Genomic DNA, 27,063 nt, shown 5'->3' with positions numbered 1-27,063 from the left:
AATTAGTCCTTTCCTCTCAAGAAACCAGTATACATATTCATTTGTATAATTATTCATATGTGACTTTCAGAAGCATTACTTAATAAAATTTTTCTTTTTTTCAAGATATTACAAATTTGACCTCTTTGTCTTCTACTCAGTTGCTTCCATTTCCACTTAAATTAATTATCCAGCCACACTAATTCTTTCCTTTGTGGGCCAGGAATTGATGTTCTATAGTAGATGATTTTTCTACTTTTTACATTAAAACTTTAATGATAAAAGAAAAAGTACATACATAGATAGAAATAATCCAGATCAAAAAAGCACTTGTGAAAACTTTTAATATTACCAGAATTTAAAAGAAACAAACAAAAAATCTGAGTAATTAGTGACCACACATGTTTTATATTCTCCCAAACAGAGATTAAAACAAAAGGCTGTGAAGTATTTTCTTTGTCATTATCTTCCTGTGTCTATGAAGTTCAGTACTTTTCAGTGTTTTCCTCATTATCCTTGTCATTATCATTGTTCACTGCAGCCTAAAAATGTATGATGTGTTAGTAAACAGAAAACTTTTCAAAATCTCAATATTTCAAAAACAAGGTTTTCCATTAACAGTTTATTTTCTTTTAAAGAGTTCTTTCTTAAAGGATCATGAGAAGTTATTATGCTCATCAGAAATATCTCCTGGTTTCGGTTTGGATGGTGAGAGGATGCATAGCACAAACTTACTCACACCCATCACTAGGGTTTCCCTACACTCCTAACCAGGCAAGAGGACAATTGTTATAAGACATTTCAGCCATGTTTATGCTATTTGGGTAAGGGCCTTCCTCGTGAATGGCACAAATTCTCTCCACATCTTAGAAATACTGAGAATTCCTAAATTGATCAAGAAAACTGATATAAATAATTCCAGATGGGAGAAGACAGAACTTCTGTACTGAAGGCTGACTCTGGCAGTTTAAACTCACCTGGGGACAACTGCAGCCAAATTAGGAGCTGGCAGTTGCCCATATTTCTAAGTCTGTGCATATTTGAATGCTTTAGGTTAGCAAGGATCTATATTAGGGTCTTTGATGTAGTAGCAGCCTGAAAACTAGCAGGAAGCTTAGTAACGTGAACCAATATCTGCTTCTGAGAACATCCACCTGAAAACCCTAGGAATCCCTCTTAATACTGGCTCCAGGAAAAGTCCAAAAATCAACCAGGAATCCCTCAAAACAGCAGCACAAGCCCTGGGAAAGTTGTCTATAAAATTCTTGAAAGTATCAAGTGTCCAGACATAAACCATTTAAATCCCAGGGTTTCTAGTGAATCTAACGCAGTAAAGAATCATGGTGCTTCTCTCTACAACTTTGCTTTAATTTTCACCCATCCCTTCCTGAGGTTCCAGGGCTCTGTTCCACAGTCACTGCCCAGACCCAGACCAGACTCACCTCCAGCATCTCAATCCTCTCATTCATCTTTCTCAGAAAATTGTCTCTTTCTCTCACCTCTTCTGTCATTTGGACTCTAAATACCTTGAAGGCTCTTTCTTGGTCCTCAAACTTTTGTTGCAATTCTTTAAGCTTTTGCTCTAAAAGCTTTTCCCTCTCAGCAGCCTCTCTTTTGGCCTGCTCTTCTGTTCCAGGAAAATTATACATAGGGAAGAAAAAACAGTCAGAGGTACAATCCCCAACCCCCAACCCACCACTTTCTCAGTGACCATACTTTCTTGAAAAAAGCAGATGGGCATGTCTGAATTCACCTGTGCCCACACATCAAGGGCAGGTGTGAGAGTGTGCTAGGACAGGTGCTGACCAGCTGGCTGGACCCACAACCATAACTGGCCTGTTGTGTTCATAGGTAGTACAGTGTGTTCAGAGAAGGAAAAGAAGGGCCCTGCTTCTGGAAGTTCCTCCAGTCAGAGTTCTCAGAGAAACACTGCAGGAACCTCCCCAACCCACTGTGAAATGAGCTCTGCCCTCAGTACCTGCTGAGGCCTTTTCATTTTCTCTCATCTCCTCTGTCATTTCAGTTCTAAATTTCTGGAAGACTCTTCCTTGGTCCTCCAAATTTTGCTGCAATTCTTTAACCTGTTTTTCAAGAGACTCCTTTTCCCTCTCAGTGGCCTCTCCTCTGATCTGCTCTTCTGCTCCAGGAGGGGTTTAGAGAAGGAAGGAAACCACAGTCAGACCTGAGAGCTACAACCCCCCAAATCCCAACCCTCCATATCCTCAGTAACCAAACTGTTCTGAAGAAGCAGGTGGACATTTCCACCTGTGCCTGTGACCACACATCAAGGGCAGATTTGGGAACATGCTAGGGAAGGCCCTAATTGGCTGGATGCACCCACACCCACAACTCTCCTTGGTATTTTCAGATGAAGCAGAGTGTGTTCACAGAAGGAAAAGAGCCTCCTCATTTCAGTAAGTTCTTTCCATCAGAGTCTCAGAGGGCACTGCAGGAACCTCCCCACCCCACTGTGAAATGAGTTCTCCCCTGTACCTGCTGAGACGTTTTCACTTTCTCTCATCTCCTCTGTCATTTCAGTTCTTAATCTCTGGAAGACTCTTCCTTGGTCCTCCAAATTTTGCTGCAATTCTTTAACCTGTTTTTCAAGAGACTCCTTTTCCCTCTCAGCAGCCTCTCTTCTGATCTGCTCTTCTGCTCCAGGAAGGGTTTAGAGAAGGAAGGAAACAACAGTCAGACCTGAGAGCTACAACCCCCCAAATCCCAACCTTCCATATCCTCAGGGACCAAACTGTCCCAAAGAAGTAGGTAGACATGTCCACATACACCTGCTGCTGCTGCTAAGTCGCTTCAGTCGTGTCCGACTCTGTGTGACCCCATAGACGGCAGCCCACCGGGCTCCTCTGTCCCTGGGGTTCTCCAGGCAAGAATACTGGAGTGGGTTGCTATTTCCTTCTCCAATGCCAGCATGCATGCATGCTAAGTTGCTGCAGTCGTGTCCGACTCTGTGCGACCCTATGGGACAGCAGCCCACCAGGCTCCTCTGTCCACGGGATTCTCTAGGCAAGAATACTGGAATGGGTTGCCATTTCCTCCGCCACACCACATACACCTAGGAACATGCTAAGAAAGGCCCTGACTGGAGGGCTGGACCTACAACCACAACTCTGGTTATTTTCAGATGAAGCAGTGTGTGTTCACAGGAGGTAAGGAAGCTCCCTGTTTCAGGAAGTTCTTTCTGTCAGTCTCAGAGGGCACTGCAGGAACTTCCCCACCCCGCTGTGAAATGAGCCCTCCCCTGTACCTGCTGAGGCTTTCTCTCTTTCATTCAACTCCTCTGTCATTTTGTCTCTTAATACTTCGAAGACTTTTTCTTGGTTCTCCGATTTTTGCTGCAGTTCTTTAACCTTTTGTTCAAGAGGCTCGTTTTCCCTTTCAGCTGCCTCTCTTTTGGCCTGCTCTTCTGCTCCAGGAAGATTTTAGAAAGGGAAGAGAACAACAGTCAACCCCGAGAGGTACAGCCCTCCACTCTGTTAGTGACCAAACTGTCATGAAAAATGAGATACTACTACTACTACTAAGTCACTTCAGTCGTGTCCGACTCTGTGCGACCCCATAGACGGCAGCCCACCAGGCTCCCCTGTCCCAAGGATTCTCCAGGCAAGAACACTGGAGTGGATTGCCATTTCCTTCTCCAATGAAAAAGGAGATGGACATGTCTAAATACACCTGTGACCACACACAAGGGCAGGTTTGGGAATCTTCTAGGAAAGGCCCTGACTGAGTGACTGGACCAGCAACCACAATTAGCCTTGTTTTTTCAGATGAAGCAGAGTGCATTCCCAGAATGAGAGCTCCCAGCTTCTAGAATTCCCTCCTGTCAGAGTTTGAGAGGGCACTGCAGGAGCCTCCCCACCCCACTGTGAGCTGAGCTCTCCTCTCTACCTGCTAGGTTTCTTTCCTGCATCACAAAGGAGCTCACCTTTCTTCATGTCCTGTTCCTCTAGTGTTTCTAGTAACTTCAGTAAGCGCTGGAGATCAGAAAGAGGCAAAGACATGTCAGGCAGGTCTCACCTGTGCTGAACTTCCACTGAAATATTCTGAGAAATGAACTCCTCTGAGTAACATTCCTGTGTTGCTTCATATTTTTCATAGGCTGGATTTTACTGCTTGCAACCCTTCTGGTAACATTTGATCTTGGATAATATGTACAAATTTTCAAATTTTACACCACACTCTTCTTCCAGGAACATTCCATAAAGCACATTCCCCAAGTGAAATCACTATACATACTTTGGTAAATTTGTATCAATGATATCATACACTTTCAATATTTGAAATTTATGGTTTGTGAAATATAACTCAATAAAACTGTAAGAACTTGAAACTTGAAGTTTAACTTAAATTGTTAAAGAATCTTGTTTAAAACTCAGGGCCTCCAATGAATTAGAAGCAGTGAAGAACAATAGTGCTTCTCTCTATGACTTTGTTTTATTTTTCACCCACCCCTTCCTGAGGGCTCAGGCTTTGTTCCAAAGTCACTGCCCAGACCCAGACCAGACATACTTCCAGCATCTGAATCCTCTCATTCATCTTTCTCAGAAGGTCGTCTCTTTCTCTCATTTCCTTTGTGAGTTTGTCTCTAAATCTCTCGAAGGTTTTTTCTCGGTCCTCCAACTTTTGCTGCAATTCTTTAACCATTTGCTCAAGAAGCTTCTTTTCCCACATAGCATCCTCCCATTGGGCCAGCATTTCTGCTCCCGGAAGATTTTAGAGAGAGAAGAGAAGAAAACAACAGTCAGCACTGAGAGCTACAAGCCCACAACCAACAACCCTTGCTTTCTGAGTAACCAAACTGTCTGGGCAAAGCAGATGGACATGTCTAAATTCACCTGTGACCACACATAAGGGCAGGTGCGAGAATGTGCTAGAAAAGGGGATGATTGGTTGGACCTCTAACCACAATTCACCTTGTTATTTTCAGATGTAGCAGAGTGTGTTCACAGAAGGAGAGGAAGCTCTATTTCTGGAAGTTCCTCCTGTTGGAGTCATAGAGGGCACTGCAGGAACCCACCCTACCATGAGCTGAGTCTACCCTATACCTGCTGAGGTCTTTTCTCTTTCTCTTTGCTTCTCTGTCTTTTTGACTCCTAATTCCTCAGAGACCCTTTCTTGGTCTTCCAGCTGTTCTTGCAGCTCTTTAACCTTTTGCTCAAGAAGTTCCTTTTCCCTCTCAGCTGCCACTCTCTTGGCATACTCTTCTGTTCCAGGAAGATGTTAGAGAGATGAGGAAACAACAGGTAGATCTGAGAGTTATAACCCTTCACACACCACACCCCTCCCTCCACAACCGTCTAATTTCTCAGTGATCAAACTGTCATTAAAAAGCAGATGGAAATGTCTGGATTTACCAGTGTTACACACCAAGGGCAGGGTGGGATATCTCCTAGGAAAATCCCTGACTGGCAGGCTGGACCTACAGCCGCAACCAGCATTATTATTTTCTGATATAACAGAGTATGTTCACACAGGGCAGGAAGCTCCCTGCTTCTGGAAGTCCCTCCCATCAGACTCCTAAAGGGCACTGAAGGAACCTCCCCACCCCACTGTGTGCTGAGCCCATTCGTGTACCTGCTGAAATCTTTTGTCTTTCTCTTGTTTTCTCTATCATTTTGCCTACACATTCTTCGAAGTCTTTTTTTTGGTCCTCCACCTTTTGACTTATCTCCTTATACTTTTGCTCAAGAAGCTCCTTTTCCCTCTCAGATGGCTCTCCTTTAGTGCATTCTGCTCATCCAAGAAGTTTTTAGAGAGGAAAGAAAACAACAGTCAGCCCTGAGAGGTACAACCTCTACCCACTAAACCTTCACTTTCCCAGTGACCAAACTGTTGTGAAAAAGGAGATGGTCATGGCTGTAGTCACCTGTAACTACATATCAAGGGCAAGTTTAGGGAATGACTGGTTGACTGGGCCTAAAACCACAAGCCACCTTATTTTCAGATGAAACAGAGCATATTCACAGAAGTTCCAGAAGTTCATCCTGTCAGAGTTCTCAGAGGGGACTGCAGGAACCTCCCCACCCACAGTGAGCAGAGCCCTCCCCCATACCTGCCAAGGTCTTGGCTGCATTACAAAGCTCATCTGTCTTCTTGCAGCATTCCCCTAGCTCATCCTTTATCATCCCCAAGATCTGGAGACACAGAGAGGCAGACACGTCAGGCCGGTCAAACATGAACTCCCCATTGATATATTCTGAGAAAAGAACTATTCTCAATAATATTACCTGGTTGTGTTCAACTGCCTACAAGTTTCTAAAATCCTGCCTACCTCACTAACTCTCCAGCCTCCTCTGCTAGTGTTGCTTCCACCATCCATGAAGGTTCCACTAGTCAGAAAAATGGGCAGTTTTACAAATATTTAACCTTGGTCCCCTTCATATTTTCTGTATGCTGTTTTTCCTGCTTCTGGCTCTTCAGATAACATTCTACCATAGAGAATATGCACAAATTTTTCAAAATTTACATCACACACCTTTTCTGGGAACATTCACTAAACCACCTTCCCTATATGAAATCACTGTACTTTTATGTGCATAAATTTGTATCAATCATACATGTACATTTAATTAAATATAGTTGTACATTCAAATCCCTGAAATCTATGGCTTGTGAATTACATCTCTATGAAACTGTTTAAATAAACCTGAATCTCTGCATCTCAGAAAAAAAGTGCTGAAATACTATAAGACATACTGGTAAGTATCTTTATTCCTTGAGTTTCTAGGTGAAATGTAGGGATTTTAATATAATGTCTATAGTTCCTCACAGCTGTAGCTTCCTCAGATTCTATCTATAGTGCATGAATAACAGCAATACAACTAAAAGCATAATAAAGATAAAGAAAGCTTTGGTAGGAGAAGCTCTGCAGAGGAGCTTGATTTGCTCTGAATGGGAGTAAGTACACAGTAAAAGTAACAATCTCAAAATAACTTGTCTTTTCTAAGCATATAAGGAAATTATGCAAGTGTTTAGTCAAGGAAGACATCTGTACTGACATTGCTTCAGAGGTCAGACAGATGTCCAGAGAAAGTGCTTCAGTTTGGAATAGAATATTATAGTCTATTAGAACTCTTTCAGAGAAATCAGGATCCCCCTACAATGAATAGCACTAAATCTGTGTCAACTGTTAAGAAAAATGATGAGGTACTATTTCAGTAACTTATCCTACTTGCCTTAAACATACTCAGAATGTCTACTTGTTAAACCTGGGAGCCCCATTTAATACTGATTCCATGAGATCAACCAGGAATCTCTCAAAACAGCAGCACAAGGCTTGGAAAAGTTATTTATATTCTATAAATGTTTGGAGATACCAAGGTCCTCAGGGACTCTTCAAAAACTGTGAACTGAACCCAAATGACTGGATATAAGCCATTACAATCCCAGAGCTTCTAGTGAATTGAAAGCAAAAGAGAATAGTTCTTCTCTCTGTGATTATGCTTTAATTTCCACCCACCCCTTCCTGAGGTCCCAATACTTTTTCCACAGGCACTGACTGCCCAGACCCATACTAGGTTACCTCCAACATCTCAAACCTCTCGTTCATCCTTCTTAGAAGGTTTTCTCTTTCTCTCATCTTTGTCGTTTTGAGTCTAACTTCCTTCAAGATGGCACTTCTGTCGCCCTCCATCTTTGACTGTAATTCTTTAGCCTTTTGTTCAAGAGGTTCCTTTTCCCTCTCAGTTGCCTCTCCTCTGGCCCACTCTTCTGCTCCAGGAAGGATTTAGAGGAGGAAGAAAACAACAGTCAGATTTGAGATCTATACTCTCCAGCACCCAACCCTCCTTTCTTGACCAAAATGTAGAAGCAGGTGGACATGTAAAACATTTCAAGTCACTTGTGACCACACATCAAGGGCAGTTTGGGGAGTGTTCTAGGAAAGGCCCTGGCAGCCTGGTTGGACCTACATCAACTTACCTTGTTGTTTTCAGATATAGCTTAGAGTGTGTTCAGAGAAGGAGAAGAGGGTCCTTGTTTTTGGAAATTACTCCTGTAGCAGTCTCACAGAGCACAGCAAGAACCTCCCCACCCCACTGTGAGCAGAACTCTCCCCTGTACCTGCTGAGGTCTTCTCTCTTTCTCTTATCTCCTTTCTCACTCTGGCTGTTAATCTCTCCAAAACTCTCTTTTGGTTCTCCAACTGTCTCTGCAGCTCTTTAACCTTTCGCTCAGAAGGGTCTTTTTCCCTCTCACTTGCCTCTCTTTTGATCTGCTCCTCTGTTCCAGGAAGATTTTTAGAGAGGAAAGGAAACAACAGTCAACTCCGAGAGCTTCAACCTCTCATCCCCCAAACCTCCACATTCAGTGACCAAACTGTCTGAAAAAAGATAGACATGTTTGAATTCACCTGAGACCACACATAAGGGCAAGTGTGAAAACATGCTAGGAAAGGCCATGACTGGCTGGCTAGATCTACAACCACAACTGTCCTTGTTATTTCAGATGTAGCAAAGTGAGTTCACAAGAGGTGAGAAAGTTCGTCCTTCTGGAAGTTCTCCTGTCAGAGTCTCAGAGAGCACTGCAGGAACCTCCCCTCTCTACTGTGAGGAGAGCCCACCTTGTACTTCCCCTCTCTACTGTGAGGACAGCCCACCTTGTACCTGCTGAGGTCTTTTCTGAATCATGAAGAATCTTTCTTTTTTTCAAATTTTAATCAACATTTTATTTTTTTTAATTGGAAGAAAATTGCTTTAGAATGTTGTGTTGGTTTCTGTCATACAACATGAATATACAACATGAATATACAACATAATTATATATATACACATATACATATACATATATCCACCCTTTCTTGAGGCCTCTCTCCACTCCTCACCTTTCTTCATGTAGTATTCCTCTTGTTCTTCCCTTATCTTTCTTAAGATCTGGAGACACAAAGGAGCAAAGACATGTCAGGCCGGTCAAACTTAAACTTCCACTGAAACATTCTGAGAAATGAACTGTTTGAAGCAACACTTCCTGGTTGCTTCTCACTGCCTACAGGTAAATTTTCCAGATCCCACCTACCTGGCTACCCCTGCAGCCTCCTCACCATGGTGCTTCCCCTCAACATGCTAGCTTCCACCCATCAGAAGAATGTGCAGTTTTATAAGTATGCAAACTTGGAGACTTTTATATTTTTCATATGCTGTTTTTTCTGCTTTTAACTCTTCTGATAACATCCCACCTTGAATAAGATGCACCAGTTTTTCAAAATTTACATCATATGCCTCTTTCAGGAAGATTTCAGAGAACACCTTCTCCATGTGAAAATTAGTGTACATTCACATGAGTAATTCTTATCAATCATGTATTTTTAAGAAATGAAATTTTATTGGTAGTTTTTTTTAATTATCTCTCAATAAAACTGTTTAAAGAAAACTTGAATTACTCCATCTGGGAAAATAGTCTCTTTGTGGCTACTAATAAGTGTCAACTCCTTGAGCCATGTTTGCAAGATGTTTAATTTACATTATATAATCTCTATGGTTCCTTGCAGTTGTGGCATCCTGAGATTCTATCTACAGGATATGGTTAACAGTAATATAACTAAAAGCAAAGTAAAGATGAAGACTCATCTGGTAAGAGAATCTTCCCAGAGAAACTTGGTTTCCTGTGAATATAGAGAATGTACACAAAAAGCAACAAGCTAAAAATAAGCTAGGTGTGTTCCAAGTAGATACGGAAACTTTGGGCATGTTCTGTCAAGGACATCTGAGTGTCTTTGCTCTTCTTCAGAGGTCAGACAGTTTTCCAGAAAAGGTGCCTGAGTTTGGAACAGGAGAAGATCACTTGGAGTAATATAGTGATTTAGACTCTCTTAAAGGAATCAAGATCCTGCTACTATAATGGTGGTTTAGTCACTAAGTTGTATCCAACTCTTGCAAACCCATGGATTGTATAGCCCACCAGGCTCCCCTGTCCATGGGGTTTCTCAGGCAAGAATACTGTACCGGGTTGGTCTTCCCAATCCAGGGATTGAATCCAAGTCTCCTGCATTGCAAGTGGATTCTTTACCACTGAGCCATCAGGGTTTGAATAGTAGTAAATCTGTAGCCAATAAGATGGCATTGAGGTAAAGTGGGTGACATGAAGAATCAACTATTAAGACAAATTACATGTACTGCTCCAGTAACATCTCCGGCATCTTGTAGGTACACTCAGAATAACCACCTGATAACTCTGCGAATCCTATTTAATACTGACTCCATGAGATTATCCAGGAATCCCTCAAAACAGCAACACAAGCTCTGGGAGAAGTTTTTATTTTTAAATTAATTAATTTATTTTAATTGGAGGCCAATTACTTTACAGTATTGTGGTGGTTTTTGCCACACACTGACATGAGTCAGCCATGGATGTACGTGTATCCCCCATCCTGAACTCTCCTCGCATCTCCCTCCCCATCCCATCCCTCAGGGTTGTCCCAGTGCACCGGCTTTGAGCGCCCTGTTTCATGCATCGAACTTGGACTGGTGATCTATTTCATATATGGTAATATACACATTTCAATGCTATTCTCTCAAATCATGGGAAAGTTATTTATAAATGCTTGGAGGTTCCAAGGTCCTCCTGGAATCTTCAGAAACTCACAGTGATCAGAACCCAAATGCTTGGATTTAAGCCATTAAAAGGGCTTCCTTGGTGGCTCAATGGTAAAGAATCCAACTGCCAATGCAGGAGACACAGGTTTGATCCATGAGTTGGGAAGATCCCCTGGAGAAGGAAATGGCAACCCACTCCAGTATTCTTTCCTGGATAATTCCATGCACAGAGGAGCCTGGCAGGCTACAGTCCAGAGGGTTGCAAGGAGTCAGACACACTTTAGCAACTAAATAACAAACCATTAAAAACTCAGAGCTTCTAATGAGTCAAAAGCAGTCAAGGACCATGGTGCTTCTCTCTATGACTTTGCTTTAATTTCCACCCATCCCTTCCTGGGGTTTGAGGACTTTTTCTACCATCACTGCCCAGACCCACACCAAGTTACCTCCAGCCTCTCAATCCTCTTGTTCATCCTTCTCAGAAGCTTGTCTCTTTCTCTCATCTTGCTGGTGATTTTGACTCTAAATATCTTGAAGGCTCTTTCTTGGTTCTCTAACATTTGTAGCAGCTCTTTAATCTTTTGCTCAAGAGAATCCTTTTCCCTCTTAGCTGCTTCTCTTTCGTACTGCTCTGCTGGTCCAGGAAGATGTTAGAGACAGGAGAAAACAAAAGTCAGTCCTAAGAGCTACAACCTCTCATCCCTCAAACCTCCACCTTCTCAGTGACCAGACTGTCTTGAAAAAGCAAATGGACATGACATGTCTGACTTCACCTGTGACTGTACATCAAGGGCAGGTTTGGGAATGTGCTAGGAAAGACTCTGACTGGCTGCCTGGACCTACAACCACAACTCTCTTTATTATTATGAGATGAAACAGAGTGTGTTCATAGAAGGAGAAGGTCCTTGCTTCTGGAAGTTCTTCCTGTCAGAGTCTCAGGGGCCACTGCAGCAGAACTGTGAGCAGAACTCCACCCTACTGTGAGCAGAACCCTCCCCTGTACCTGCTGAGGTCTTTTCTGTATCATGAAGGATCCCATCTTTATTCATGCAGCTTTCTTCTAATTCTTCTTTTAGCTCTGGAGACAGAAAGGGGCAAAGACATGTCAAGCAGGTCATATCTAGAATTCCATTAAAGTGTTCTGACAAGTGAACTGTTCTGAATAACATTCACTGGTTGCTTCCAACTGCCTACAAATGCAATTTCCAAGATTCTGCCCACCTCCCTACCCCTGCACCTCCTTGCCAGTGTTGCCTCCCCTCAACTCCACCAAACCACATGCTAGCTTCCACTAGTCAGAAGAATGTGCAGGTTTACAAATAGGTAACTATAAGCCCTTTCATATTTTTCACAATCTTTTTTCTGTTTGTGGTTCTTCTGGAGACATCCCACCCTGGATAGTATGTAAAAATATTTCACAGTTTACATCCAACACATCTTCCAGGAAGATTTCTGAAAACACCTTCTCCATGTGAAATCACTGTACATTTACCCTGGTACATATGTTCAGTTCAGTTCGGTCACTCAGTTGTGTCCGACTCTTTGCAGCCCCATGGATAACAGCATGTCAGGCCTCCTTGTCCATCACCAACTCCCAGGGCTTACTCAAACTCATGTCCCATCGAGTCATCATGTGACATCCTTTGTCGTCCCCTTCTCCTCCCACCTTCAATCTTTCCCAGCATCAGGGTCTTTTCCAATGAGTCAGTTCCTCACATTAGGTGACCAAAGTATTGCAGTTTCAGCTTCAGGATCAGTCCTTCCAATGAATATTCAGGACTAATTTCCTTTAGGATGGATTGGTTTGATCTCCTTGCAGTCCAAGGGACTCTCAAGAGTCTTCTCCAACACCACAGTTCAAAAGCATCAATTCTTTGGCATTCAGCTTTCTTTATGGTCCAAATCTCACATCCATACATGACTACTGGAAAAACCATAGCTTTGACTAGATGGATCTTTGTTGGCAAAGTAATGTCTCTGCTTTTTAATATACTGTTCTAGGTTGATCATAGCTTTTTTTCCAAGGAGCAAGCATCTTTTAATTTCATGGCTGTAGTCACCATCTGCAGTGATTTTGGAGCCCAAGAAAATAAAGTCTCACTGTTTCCACTGTTTCCCCATCTATTTGCCTCAAAGTAATGGGACTGGATGCCATGATCTTAGTTTTCTGAATGTTGAGCTTTAAGCCAACTTTTTCACTCTCCTTTTTCACTTTCATCAAGAGGCTTTTTAGTTTTTCTTTGCTTTCTACCATAAGGGTGGTGTCATCTGCATATCTGAGGTTATTGATATTTCTCCCAGCAATCTTGATTCCCACTTGGGCTTCATCCAGCCTGGCATTTCACATGATGTACTCTACATATAAGTTAAATAAGCAGGGTGACAATATGTAGCCTTGATGTACTCCTTTCTCAATTTGGTACATTTGTATCAACTGTAAATTTTAAATGCATTAAATTTATGGTGTTTGTTTTACACCTCAATAAAACTGTTTAAGGAAACTTGAATTACTCCCACCTCAGAAAAAGAAACTGAAATACTCTAAGACTACTAGCAACTTTCTAAGCCCCCTGAGTCTTCTGTATGAAATGTTGGTTTATATTATGGTTGCTCACAGTTGTAGCATCCTAAGATTTTTCATATTATGGTTCCTCACATTTGCAGCATCCTGAGATTCAATATATAGGACATGATTTACAGTAATACCACTAAAAGCAAAGTAAAGAAATATCTAGTAAGAGAATCTTCCCAGAGAAACTTGGGTTACAATGAATGGGAGAGAGTACACAGTAAAAGCAACAAGCTCAAAATAACTTAAGTGTGTTTATAAGTTTCAGTCAAGGAGGACATCTGAATTCTGTACTGACTTTGCTTCAGTGGTCAGACAGATTTCCAGAAAAATTGCCTGACTTTGGGAAAGTGTGAGTGTTTGTTGCTAAGTTGTTTCCAACTCTTTGCAATCCCATGGACTGTATACCTCCAGGCTCCTCTGTCCATGTCTTGTCAGTATTCCAGGCAAGAATACTGGAGTGGGTTGCCATTCCCTTGTCCAGGAGATCCTCCCAACCCAGGGATCGAACCCATTGCAGGTCTCCCGCATTGCAGGTGGATTCTTTACCATCTGAGCCACCAAGGAAGCACTGAGCTTGGGAGAGAAGGCCACAAATTGTAGTAATATAATCTATTAGAACACTCTACTCAAAAGAATCAGAATCTTTCTACTATGAATGGTAGTAAACCTGTGGATAACAGTGTGGCTTCAAGGTATCAGAGGTAACATGAAGCATCAACCATTAAGACAAATTATCATGTACTACTTCAATGACTGGTTTGTCATATTTGATGGAGTAGTCCATTGTTGTTGTTGTTTAGGTGCTAAGTCGTGTCCGACTCTCTTGTGACCCCCTGGACTGTAGCCTACCAGGCTCCTCTGTCCATGGGATTCCAGGCAAGAATACTGGAGTGGGTTGCTATGCCCTCCTCCAGGGGATCTTCCTGACCCAGGGCTTTGAACTTGTGTCTCCTACACCGGCAGACGGGTTCTTTACCACTGAGCAGCCAGGGAAGCCTGGAGTACTCCATTACATCTTCTCTGTAGGCCATCTTTGACAGGACCATTTTTGTGGAAACCTCCTTCTGCATAGCTGCTCAGTTTCCACACGAGGATAGAGGTTCTCCAAACAAGGAACCACCATCATTGAAGGCATCCAGGAAGGTCGCCACAAGCATTCACAGTACTGGATAAGTCAGCCATGATGAATGATCAATAACTCTGAAACTACAAATCTGTACAAAACTACACATCTAAATGATTTTTTAATCATTTACCATATCCATGTAGTATCAACGTGAATGTGAGCAAACTCCACGAGATAGGAGAGGACAGAGGAGCCTGGTGTGCTGCAGTCCACCAGGGGTCTGCAGGTGGACTGCAGGTGTGCTGCAGTTTGTGCAGGGGTCACAAACAGTCAGACGCAACTTAGCAACCAAATAACGACCAAATATTTGGTAGGAAATTTGGTATTTCCTACGCAACTTAGCGACCAAATATTTGGTAGGAAATTTGGCATTTCCTACCAAACAATAAGTAGGAAAATCTTCATAAACCACATCTCCTGCTACTAAATTAGTGATTTCCTTTCTATTAATCTTTATGGATCTCCAAGTCACTGCATTTTAAAAATGAAAGTATCTTTTTTCAGGTAACATACTCTGGTGTATTCTGAAAGAAGAATTTCCCAGGAAAACATATTAAAAATAAAACAGAGCAGTGAAGCTAATGCTGAGGGAGGACCTGGGACTAAGATGACCTTGGGAACACAAACCATGAAATGTTAAGACACAGATTTCATGCATCTCTTCTGTTCCCTGGTCTTAGTTGTTGAGAACAGCTTAGAATTAGTGATAGGGATAGCAAGTATTCATCAAAATCTGTGATGATTGACAACTCCAGTTTGACATATGACAAATCAATGAAATACAGTATCTTTAGAACCATTTATACTATTCAAGAGATTGGAGGAGTTTGGGATCCAAAAGGGAAACAGTTTTTGTTTCTTTTCTTTTTTAGAAGTCATCAAAATCCTTTTGGCCACACAGTTTAACAATCACCCTCTGTGTAGGGAAATTGGGTCATCAGAAAATTGGTTTTGTTTTTCCAAATAGAAATGTGGGTCAACATCAAGAAAAAGATGTATGTTAAAAAAAAAAAAAAGAAAAACATGTGTGTAATAAACCAATAAAAAGTATATCTTAATTAAAAAGTCAATGAAGAATATCTGTTCTTCGGTGAAGTATAACTGTTCAAAAATATCCATGTAAAAAGACTCAGAACTGAACTCTTCCCTCAGGAGGGTCTGCACAACTCTTGGACATGTCTACCACAGGACTACATTAAGGAAGAAGAAAGAAAGAAAGAAAGTAGCTCAGTCATGTCCAACTCTTTGTGACCCCATGGACTGTAGCCTACCAGGCTCTTCCGTCCATGGGATTTTCCAGGCAAGAATACTGGCGTGGGTTGCCATTTCCTTCTCCAGGAGAGCTTCCCGACCCAGGGATTGAACCCAGGTCTCCCGCATTGTAGGCAGATGCTTTACCATCTGAGCCACCAGGGAAGTTTGAGATAACTTCCCAGGAAGAAGGAAGCACTGCTTGTTTCCCAGAAGTGCTGAGTTGGTCCTTCCCAATTTTCAGAAAGTATCCAGAAACAAGCAGCCCCACGGGGTGTCAGAGGCAACTTGGACCTGAGCAATGGCTTACAACCAAGGCCAGGAGGCAACATGCTTGTTTCCCAACTTTTAAGGGTGTGACTGGGCATAAAATGAGGCTGCCATGTTTAGGCTGCCTATTTGTTTTGGGGTATCATTTTTTTTCCTTATTCAATAAATAAAACCAGCCAGAACTGTCTGAGTCAAGTATGGTCTTGGTCTTCACTCAAAAAAAAAAAGGTGTAGGTAGTGAATCTAGTGTGGAGCCCTGTTGAGAACCGTGATGAGTCTCTCAATGCATATACAAGTGAGAAAACTTGAGGTCATGGATGGAGAAAATGTGTCTTTCCCCTACCCCCTCTCCAAAGAACCAGGAGAAGATCCTACTCTCTCATCTCTCCAGGCAGGGTTCTTTACACACCATGGGCTGCTGTCCTGGCTATGTGACAGGATGTGAGGCTGTCAGCTCCAGCTACCACTGGTACAAATGGAAAAGCTGAGTTTTCCCAGAACTAAAGCCAGCATCTGAATCCTTCAGTCCAGACCATCAGGCTATATTCTCTCTCACCTCTCCATTCCTCACATACCATTTTGAAGGAGAAATTAAGAGTTCTGATCTCAAGACTAATTTACATGCAAAAGAAAGTTGACGGATTAACATATCTATTCCAGAGCTCTTCAGATCAGTGAGTTCCAGAAAAAGCTCCCAGTTATTTACCACTCATCCTTGCTCTCTTTTTTCCTCCCACTTTTCTGCTGCTATTTTATGGAAAGTGTTAGTTGATCAGTCTTGTCTGACCTGCAACCCCATGGACTGTAGCCCACCAGGCTCCTCTATCCCTGGAATTCTCCAAGCAAGAATACTGGAGAGGGTAGCCATTCTTTTCTGCATGGGGATCTTTCCGACTCAGGGAACAAACTCATCCCTTGCATTGCAGGCAGATTCTTTACCTTCTGAGCCATTTTACAGAAGTTGAAAAGAAACTGAGACATGTTTTTCATTCTCACAAAGGGAATAGAACAAGAAACTGAAACTGAAAATAATGTTTGTGTTTTTGTCTTGCTTTGTTTTTGGTAAGGACTACACATTTGGAAACAATGAAGGAGAAAAAATAGGCTTAGACCTTATGGTTTATTTTAAGGGAAAGTGTGAGAATGAATTATTTCACATACATGCAACTCTGCAGAATTTTTGGAATATTATACATGGTTAATATGTAATAAGAATTTTTAAAAATAAACTTGTATGTTGCTGCTGCTACTAAGTCGCATCAGTCGTGTCCGTGTCCAACTCTGTGCGACCCCATAGATGGCAACCTACCAGGCTCCTCCATCCCTGGGATTCTCCAGGCAAGAACACTGGAGTGGGTTGCCATTTCCTTCTCCAATGCATGAAGTGAAAAGTGAAAGTGAAGTCGCGCAGTCATGTCCAGCTCTTAGCGAGCCCATGGACTGCAGTCCACCAGGCTCCTCCGTATGTTGAGGACCTTCCTTTCTGTTTTGCCACTACCCAGCAGAGTAATCAGGAGGTGTCTTAGGTGGGAGGAGGAGGGAAGAGGGAAGAGAGAGGAGGGGGCAACCCCACTCAGCTCCTCTTTTAGGAGGCGGGATTTAGTCCCTCAGTCCTAAAAAGGACTTCAGCCCGCTTTTCCGAAGGTGAGGCGGGGTGGATTCCTCCTCCCAAGGGAGGCTCTTTGCAGCAGCCCGGGACTGAGTCCCCGGGAGGAGCAGCGTATGCAGGGACATGATTTCGCAGCCGCATCAGATCCAAAGGAAGACGCAAAACGGCCCTCACACCCTCCCGCCCAGGCAGCCGGCAGCCTCCCCTCCCGCACGCAGTGTGGGGTCTACGCCAGGGGATCCACTGTTGTTAGCTAACAAAAATGTGCTTGGAAGGGGAAGTGTAGGAGGAAACTTACTTGGAGCACCGGGGTATCAAATTCCCAGCTGCTTTGGCTCTTCCCTGGGGCTCCCCTTGAGTCTGGTTCCTCCGGAAACCTGCTCTGCTCCTTAAAAGTTGAAAGGCGAGCAGGTTTTTACAGCCATGTGTTATGGGTGAGGTTTCTGAGTAATGAAACCGAAAGGACACATGCAGTATCCTACAGTTAATTGCTACAGGTTTTTTTCTTTCTTAACTGAGGCTAGAGACTCAGAATGTGGGCAAAATCCAGGCAGCTCCCTCCTTCACAGTTGTCTTCGGGGCCCTTACTCCACAGTAGGAATACAGCAGCCGATGTAATTGTTTCTCAGGCATAATTTTGGTAAGGCAATAGAGGGGTTTTGGGTTTTAATTTTTTGCTTTGAATCTTTTTTTTTTTTTTCCTGTCTGTCTCTCTTTTAAAAGTGCCCTTATTAATTGGGCTTCCCTGTGGCTCAGCTGGTAAAGAATCCGCCTGCAATGCAGCAGACCTGGGTTGGATCCCTGGGTGGGGAAGATCCCCTGGATAAGGGAAAGGCTACCCATTCCAGTATTCTTGCCTGAAAAATTCCATGGACAGAGGAGCCTGGCAGGGTATAGTCCATGGGGTCACAGAATTAAACCCAACTGAGTGACTAGCACTTTCACTTTTCATGCATAGCTTCACTGAGGAGGTATCATTTCTGTTGGATCTTAAAAAGTGAGTCAGTCTTTTTAAAAAAGTAACTGGAGGAAATAGATTTTAAAGCAAATGAAGGCAGTGAGCAGATGTATTAAAGTAGGGGCTACTCAGCCCCTAAGTAATCAGGTCCATGTAACCAGTGTAACAGACTCACTGAGAATAAAGTTGAAAGACTTGGTTCATAGACTGTATTCCGCAGGCAGAGACTTTGAAGGTTACTAGGAATGCTGAGTCATGTTTGAGCTCCCTCTCTCTGATGACAGAAAGAGAGAATAAAGTGAGGACACTGGAGATAGAGATGGTTTGGGACGGTGATTCTATAACTTAGAAGACATATTACAGTCCCACCACTCTAGGTTCCAGAGAGTCATTCAGAATTTCAGGTTCCTTCCATTCTGCTGTTTGGTACCCACTAAGACATCACAAATATGTGGAAATTCAAAGGTTGACTGCTGCCACATCAGCTGATATCCAGATCAGTTCAGTTCAGTCTGTCTGTCATGTCCAACTCTTTGTGACCCCGTGGACTACAGCACGCCAGGCTTCCCTGTCCATCACAAACTACCGGAGCTTGCTCAAACACGTCCACCGAGTTGGTGATACCATCCAACCATCTCATCCTCTATCGTCCCCTTGTTCTCCTGCCTTCAATCTTTCCCAGATAGTAAGATGGATAAGAGTGACTGGTGGAGAACAGGCTCAAGGTTCTCTGGCATAGACCCACAAGTAAGGTACATATACTTCTAATCACCTGGATGCAAGAGCAGGTAGAAAAGTAGGATCTCTACCTGGATTGCCATGAGCTCATCTCATAAAATAGAATCAATCATAGTGTTTACAGTTGAAAATTCTGTCAAACCACTAAAAGTATACCCAACAATATCAGAGACAGATTTTTAAAGTGTCTTAAACTTGTAACTTCTAGAGTTGAAATTTAACTGGGTTAAGGATAGTGACCCTGAACTTACTGAGACACAGATACTGACAATGAGGGTCGGGCACTGACCCAAGTCCAGAGAAAAAAATTTTTTTTCCCTCATCAACTGGATCACAGCATCCTGCCTGCCCTCTTTTTGCCTCACTCTTTTGTTTTGGTTTTTATTTTGTTCCATGAGGCTATAAAATAAAAATATGATTTTAAAGATGTAGAATATACAGCTAGCTAACTCTTTTAGTCTTTAAATCAACATTTTTATTGTTATTTTATTATGCATCATATTTTAATGTTTATAATAACTTATTTTAATATTATTTAATTATGCTAATTTATTATTATTACTGAAGAAAAATACCCTTGGAGTTATCTCCCAGCTTCCATGGGAGAACTCCAGAAAGAGTTCCATGGAAAATTATTGCAAGATAAAATATCTTTTAAGAAATGTATTCTATAAATCTTGTTCACAAAATATAGTATTGGTTAAGGAAGAATTATTAAAATAATTTCCTAAACTGATGGAGGATAAAGAGATGTTATTTAACTGAAATGAAATTTTACTCATCTTCTATTTAACTCCAGAAAAGATGGCCAACCCAGCATCTTGTTTTAGAAATAATATGTTAATACAGTCCAGCTGTCCCCTGGAGGAAGAGTGTGGTCTCTAAGGAGAATCTGCAGAAGCACTTTGGGAACACAGATTTAATTGACCAGTTTTCACATTCTGCTACAGATTTAGATTTTCAAAATCAGGCTCTTCCTTTCCTCATACAGAAGAGCTGCTGATTTCCTAGAATGGAGTCTGTTACAAAAGGAGCTCTTCATTGCTTTCAGTTTCAGTCTGGATCCTGTTTAAAAGAAATGCCATTTCAAGTGGCCTCAAGTGATATAAGACACTGGCTGGCTGGAAAAACATTATGCTGGATCATTTTAAAACCTAACTACTGTTCACCTTAAACTATGTGTCTGTGTGCTGTCACTTAAGTCATGTCTAAGTCTTTGCAACACCATAGACTATAGCCCACCAGGCTCCTCTGTCCATGGGATTCTCCAGGCAAGAACATTGGAATGGGTTGTCATGCCCTCCTCCAGGGTATCATCTCTACCCAGGGCTCGAACCCACGTCTCTCATGTCTCCTGCACTGGCAGGCTGATTCTTTACCACTAGCACTGCCTGGGGAGCCCTCATCTTAAACTATGTTTTATGTCAATTATATCTCATTAAAGCTAGAAGAAGAAAAAAGTCATGACTGCAACCATGTGTCATTTGGTGGGAGTAAGGGGAGAAACATCATGTGAAATAAAGTTCATATTTTATGGCAAGAGAAGAAAAATTTAATCATATAAATTTTCTGTGCCCTTTGCCCTCCTGTCTCCCTCCTATGGTGCACTGTGTATCTGCATTATGTATCAGCAAAACTTCCACCATGGGCAGAAATACCTGCTCAGCCATAAACAGCAACATTCCCCTGTTCACCAAGACAACGCCTTAAAAATAACATTCCTTCCTGATCTCATAAAGGGCCATGATGACTCTTCATTCTAGGTTATGTGAACAACCAAAACATGCCATTTAATGTACAGCTGCTGCTGCTGCTAAGTCACTTCAGTCGTGTCTGACTCTGCGTGACCCCATAGACGGCAGCCCACCAAGCTCCCCTGTCCCTGGGATTCTCCAGGCAAGAACACTGGAGTGGTTTGCCATTCCCTTCTCCAGTGCATGAAAGTGAAAAGTGAAAGTGAAGCCACTCAGTCATGTCCGACTCTGTGAAACCATGGACTACAGCCTACCAGGCTCCTCCATCCATGGGATTTTCCAGGCAAGAGTACTGGAGTGGGTTGCCATTGCCTTCTCCATAATGTACAGCATCTGTCCTCAAAATCTTTTATCACTGACTTGACTTCTAACAGGTGGAACAGTTCTTTGAGCTTTCTGAGATTCTCTTCTCGTTATAATCCTCAAATCTGACTCAAATAAAATTTCTGATTTCTTCCATAGATCAACAGATTAATTTTTCATCAGCAACTGCATCAAAGAGTTACAGCACCTTTCATTGTTATTTTTTCAAGAGCAAGTATATGGCACTTAGCATTTTAAGTCTTGCTTTTAATTCTAGGAAGCCCCAGACTGGTCTATTTGTAAGGTTGGTGGCATGACGTGGTATCAGTTTTGCCTATCTGTGTGCCCAGTCGCTTCAGTCATGTCTGACTCTTTGCGACCCCATGAACTGTAACCTGCCAGGCTCCTCTGTCCACAGGATTCTCCAGGCAAGAATACTGAAGTGTGTTACCATGCCCTCCTCCAGGGGATCTTCCAGACCCATTAATAAGCAACAAAAAGCAGAAATTAGCATTAATTAAGCAGAAATTAGCATTAATTAAGCAGAAATTAGCATTAATTAAGCATTAATAAGCATTAATAGCATAAAATGCTTAATAAATAATTAATAATGTTTAATAAATAAATATATAATAAATACATAATGCTTAATAATAATTAAGCATTAATAAGCAACAAAAAAGCAACAAAAAGCAGAAATCTGAGGAAGTACAGCCTGAATTTGCTAACTGAATCCTATTACTTTTATTTTCTACACCAAATCAGGCAATTTAAACATCTTAGGGCAAAGAAGACATCTTCTGTAGACATTGTTAAGTGGCTCCTTCCTCCATACTTTTCTTCAACCCTGAAGACTGGTCAAGCCCAGGAGCACCAGTTATGAGACTGGGATGTGTTTGCATAGAGATGGTTTCAGTTATTCCAGCTTGGTAACTCCCGATGGTGCTGATTTGGCCCCCAGGTGACATTTGACAATGTCTAAGGACATGTTTGCTTGTAACTGGCTTGGTTAATCATCTACTCTGGAAAGTTTCCCTGGAATAAATGGGAGCTTCTCTGCCCAAAATGAACGGCCCACAGCCAATGCCTGCTGTGGGATATTGATATCCAACCCTTTGCTGCAAGGAGGAACCAACTCTGGTGCTGGTTGTGCTAAAGTGGTCACATGGGACCAGCTTGAAGCCACTTTCCACCTGAGACTGTAACCTTTTTTATTTTTATATTCTTTTCCTCTCCCCCTTCTCTCAGTCCCCTTCTGAAAGCACTCACTCAGTGAGTCATTTGTATGAAACTATAGCTCTCAGTCTCTGCTTCTGAGGAAACTGACCTAAGACGTTACAAAGCTTCCTTTGTGGTTTAGTATATGTAAGCTTCATGTGAAGGCTCCAAATCTGTTTTAAAAGAATGAGTATTATGTTTCAGGGTGAAGGTTCTACAATTAAACATTAAGCCAAGTTTGTTCATTAAGTTTTTAAGACATTTTCTAATTTCTCCGATTTTTCAGTCTTTTATTTTCTGAATTACTGAGATGTGTAAGTCACTTTTATGTTTCACAGTACAGAAATTAAAAGCCTTCTCTGTTCTTTATCTGATTGTGACATAAGTGAAAAACATTCATGCTTAAATCATCACACTCAAAATTATTCACCTTTACTCTCCTCCAGAATAATTCAAAGACTTTAGAACACTTGATCTGTGGCCCCAATCTTCCTGAACTATTTAATGTTAATTCTATCTTCTCATTTTTCAGTCCGAGCATATATTATTATGATTGTTTCATGCAGTCAGTCATTTATTGATTGTTTCACATTCTACTGCTGTCTTAGATTTTCATTTGCTTTTGCACTCCAGACTTCCTGTCTCTTGGAGCTTTTTACTCCTGCATTTCAATTAGAGTTGATGTGCTCATGGTAAACTCTCCACCAGATATGAATTTTGTACCCATTTTTGAATGTTTTTTTTCCTGCATATATCTAGGTTAACAACTATCTTTTTCTTTACCTTGCACTTTCTTTTCACTTCCACTGATGCTGCTGAGAAGTCAGCTTTCACTCTGTCTTGCTGTGAACTAAATATGTTCTTCTTCTGTAAATATTCTGCAGATAGTCTCATTTGCATGCCATAATTTCATTCTGATTTCTCAGGTGTATATTTACCATTTTTTCCACTTGGATTTAATCTTGCATTTGCACATGGATGATTTTTAAAGTTCTGGGAAATTCTCTGACATTGTATCTTCAAATATGGCCTCTGTCCCATTTCTCTTTCCCCGGCTACTACTTTTGATTCCATATCAGTTAGACATCTTGTTCTATTCCCTCCATTACCAACCTATTCTTCACCCTGAATTGCTTTTTATGATGTTTCCCCACCTCAATCAATTTCTCTTCCTTTGGGTCTGATCTGCTTCTTAGCCATATAGCTCCTCCCAAAGACAAAGATACCCTCTTGAGGCTTTCTCGGAGTTCACTTTTCCCATCAAGTAGAACTTGACTTTAATCCTTGTCCTTTCCTAGCCCAACTTTAGTAAGAATCCTGCTAGGTTAGTTTATTGAGATTCCCCCATCCTTGATTTATGATTAAATTCCTCATCACTCACTCTTGATGTTATGGACTAAATGTCTGTATCCTTCCAAGATAGAATTTGATATCAACAACTGAGGTGCTAAAGTTCAACAAACACCTTAAAATGTGGAAGCAGATTTGGAACTAGGTAATGGGTAGAGGCTGAAAGAGTTTTGAAGTAGATGCAAGAAAAAGCCAATACTGCCATGAAGAGAATCATGTAAGGGTGATTCTGGTGAGAACTCAGATGGAAATGAGGAACGTGTTTTTTAAACTGAAGGAAAGATAATTCTTTTTGTAAAGTGACAAAGAACCTGCCCCAATTTCTTCATGTTCTACTATTTAGTAGAAAATAGATGAAACTAGAAATTTAGTTGAGATTTCTAAGTGTTGAGAGAGAAGCTTCATTCCTTCTAACTGCTTTATACTAAAATGTGAGAAGACAGAAAATAATGAAGTTGTAAATGCTAAGGAAAGAGGAACCAAAATGTAAAGATTTTGAAAGCTCTCACTCAGGCTGACCACATTATAAAAAATAAGGAAGTACACTCAGAAGAGCACAATAAAGTTGTGGTGGCAGAACCATTTGATAAGAAAATCAGTGTGGCGTGAGGCATGAATTTAATCAGCCGTCTCAACACAAGGCAAGTATAGAGATGGGACTATACCCACAGAAACACTGCCAGCTGGAACTACAGGAAACAGACAAAGTGGGATGAAATGAAGAAAGTCTGTTGGACTTCTTAGATTCAAGAGAACGGGACCATAGAGCTCTTCGTCAGTTAATAAGTACTCTTCTTCAAGACAAGAGAAGAAGAACCCCAAATACAATTCAGAGATCGTCAGGGCTGCCACTTCCACCTCAGGCACAGAGTTCATGGACATGTGGTTTAGGAGTATAGGGGTGCCTTTATGTTGATTTCAAGGGGTGAGGAAAATGCCCAGCAGAGAATCTGTGGCATATGACCTTCACCCCACAGAGCCACAGGCACATGACCCCTGCCATGGAGAGCCTCACCCACACAACCCCCACCAGGCAGAACTGTGGGGCTAATGACTCAGTGAGCCTGGGGGCAGAATTCTGCCCCAATAAATATAGAAGGCAGTGCATTGAAAAAAAAAAAAAAGAGTATTATTGTCCTTCCTTAAGATCTAGTAGAGCTTGCCTTGCTAGGAATTTAGACTTGCTTAGGACCCTCACACCTTCCACCTTTCTCTCCTATTTTTCCCTGTGGGGATGGATTGTATATCCATCCTTATACTATTTGTCCATGCTCCACCATTGTATCTTGGAAGCATGCAGCTTGTCTGGGTTCATGGGTTCACAGCTGGAGAATTTTGCCTCAGGATGATTCCTACTGCAAGCCTCATCCATATCTGATACAGAATATACTTATGTGAGACTTTGGTCATTATATTTTAGAGCTGTTACTGGAATGTACCAAGAATTTTAATTTTGAGCCTGTTGGGATAAAGTGAATGTATTCTGCACATGTAAAGGACATGTATTTGGTGGGGCCAGTGATGGAATGCTATGGACATCATGTTTGTGTTCCCCCAAAATTCATGTTAAAGCCAAAATTCCCAATGTTATAGTATTTGGAAATGGGCTTTTTGAAAGTAATTAGATCATAAAGAAGAACCTTCGTGAATGGATTTCAGTCCTAATAAAAAGATAATGAAACATAGGATCTCTCTCTGCTCTCTGCCACATGAAAATACAATAAGAAAACAGTTATCTACAAACCACCAGACACAAGATCCACTAGCACATTGATCCTGTACTTCCCAGGATCCTGTACTTTCTCTAGAACTATTACAAAGTAATTTCTGTTGTTTAAGCCACCTGGTCTATAGTGTTTTTATTACAGCACCTGAACTTACTAAGACTCAATATCTAAGCTGTTGGTCTGTCTTTAGCAGTCCTATTAAGCCAGTTTAACAAGAATTTCCTTATCCTTACCTACCTGTCTTCGTGCTGAGTCGTGTCTAACTCTTTGTGACCCCATGGACTGTAGCCCACCAGGCTTCTTGTTCATGGAATTTCCCAGGCAAGAACACTGAAGTGGGTTTGCCATTTCCTACTCCAGGGACCAAACCCACATCCCCTTCGTCTCCTCTATTGGCAGGCAGAGTCTTTACCGCTGTGCCACCTTCAGTAATTTTTTATGCCCTGACCCTCTAACTCTGCTTGTCAGCTATATATTCCCAACTGACTTTACTATATTTGTATCAGAGCTCAATATTTCTTCTCTATTGCAACAGCTTTGACCCCTTTTGCAAAAATCTTGAATAAAGACTTCCTTGCCATTTTAAGAAGTGTTAGTATACTGTTTCTATTACAGTCTATTGCTGCAACAGATTCACCATTGTGCTCTGCAGAACTTTCACCTTGGACTTCGGTTGTACACCTGTTAAAATTTTTTCTTCATTCCTGACTTGATTAGAGATCAGTTACTGAGTTCAACTCCTATCTCATTGCTTCAGATGATAGCACAGTAAGGACAAATTTTTTATTCTTAACAGTCTGTGTATAATCTTGAAACTGCATTAGAATTTCAGACATCAATGATCTAAAGCATGAGAGCTTCTCAGTTCACACCCCTATCTTGAATCCTTGCTGACTACTTTTAACTTAGAGAATCCCAGTAATAAAAAGATTCCAAGATCTTTCATTCAGACCTTGAGATCCTTCTTGGCCTTCCCAAAACACTATCGTCTACACTCCATTCTCCAGTGTCTCCATATTCCCCTCTCCACTGTCCCTTTTCCTTCTGCTCTTAAAATGCTCTTCTGCCTTTAAGTTAACCTCCAAGGTAAAAGTATTGAGTCTCCACCATCTGTAGATGATGCTCAAGACACCCCCACCACTTACTCACAATCAAAACCGAACATAGACAGTAACATTTAAACCTTGGTCTTAGATCAAATTTCACAACTAAAATCCACCAAGTCCCCAAAGGAAAGAGAGAAATTTATTTAACAATTCAGGAGTTGTTGGGTGCTTACTCTCTGAGATCCTCCAACTTATATCAACTTATCCTCTTATTTGTGGTATGCCTTTCTTTAGTTTTGGAAAGCTAAAGGAACTACTATCTTGGAAAACCTTCAGTTCAGTTCAGATCAGTTCAGTTGCTCAGTTGTGTCCGACTCTTTGCAACCCCGTGAATCACAGCACACCAGGCCTCCCTGTCCATCACCAACTCCCGGAGTTCACCCAAACTCATGTCCATCGAGTCAGTGATGCCATCCAGCCATCTCATCCTCTGTTGTCCCCTTCTCCTCCTGCCCCCAATCCTTCCCAGTATCAGGGACTTTTCCAATGAGTCAACTCTTCACATGAGGTGGCCAAAGTATTGGAGTTTCATCGTTAGCATCAGTCCTTCCAATGAAC

At 41.7% G+C, this 27,063-nt stretch overlaps 1 protein-coding gene across 6 annotated transcripts; it reads right to left on the bottom strand.

Annotated features, from left to right (window-relative positions):
* Positions 1 to 119: 119 nt before the first annotated feature.
* On the bottom strand, positions 120 to 17,789 carry LOC102281332 (golgin subfamily A member 6-like protein 25). 6 transcript variants are annotated; one of them, XM_070364294.1, is made up of 16 exons: positions 17,650 to 17,789; positions 11,527 to 11,601; positions 10,970 to 11,157; positions 8,816 to 8,864; positions 8,056 to 8,214; positions 7,517 to 7,704; positions 6,047 to 6,128; positions 5,569 to 5,724; positions 5,040 to 5,198; positions 4,504 to 4,691; positions 3,920 to 3,968; positions 3,242 to 3,400; positions 2,473 to 2,631; positions 1,958 to 2,116; positions 1,479 to 1,606; positions 133 to 521 (listed from the first exon to the last, which is right to left on the bottom strand). In XM_070364294.1, the coding sequence occupies exons 2-16, from the start codon at positions 11,570 to 11,572 to the stop codon at positions 465 to 467; spliced, it is 1,926 nt and encodes a 641-aa protein (XP_070220395.1). In that variant the 5' UTR covers positions 11,573 to 11,601; positions 17,650 to 17,789; the 3' UTR covers positions 133 to 464. The 6 variants fall into 6 exon arrangements, with proteins under 6 accessions (XP_070220408.1, XP_070220400.1, XP_070220369.1 ...); XM_070364287.1 differs by having other exon boundaries at positions 136 to 521; positions 1,422 to 1,606; XM_070364268.1 differs by having other exon boundaries at positions 123 to 1,606.
* Positions 17,790 to 27,063: the final 9,274 nt, after the last annotated feature.

Source organism: Bos mutus, chromosome 3 (genome assembly GCF_027580195.1).
Source record: "Bos mutus isolate GX-2022 chromosome 3, NWIPB_WYAK_1.1, whole genome shotgun sequence".
NCBI lineage: Eukaryota > Metazoa > Chordata > Mammalia > Artiodactyla > Bovidae > Bos > Bos mutus.
This window is presented reverse-complemented; position numbering and strand designations above follow the sequence as displayed.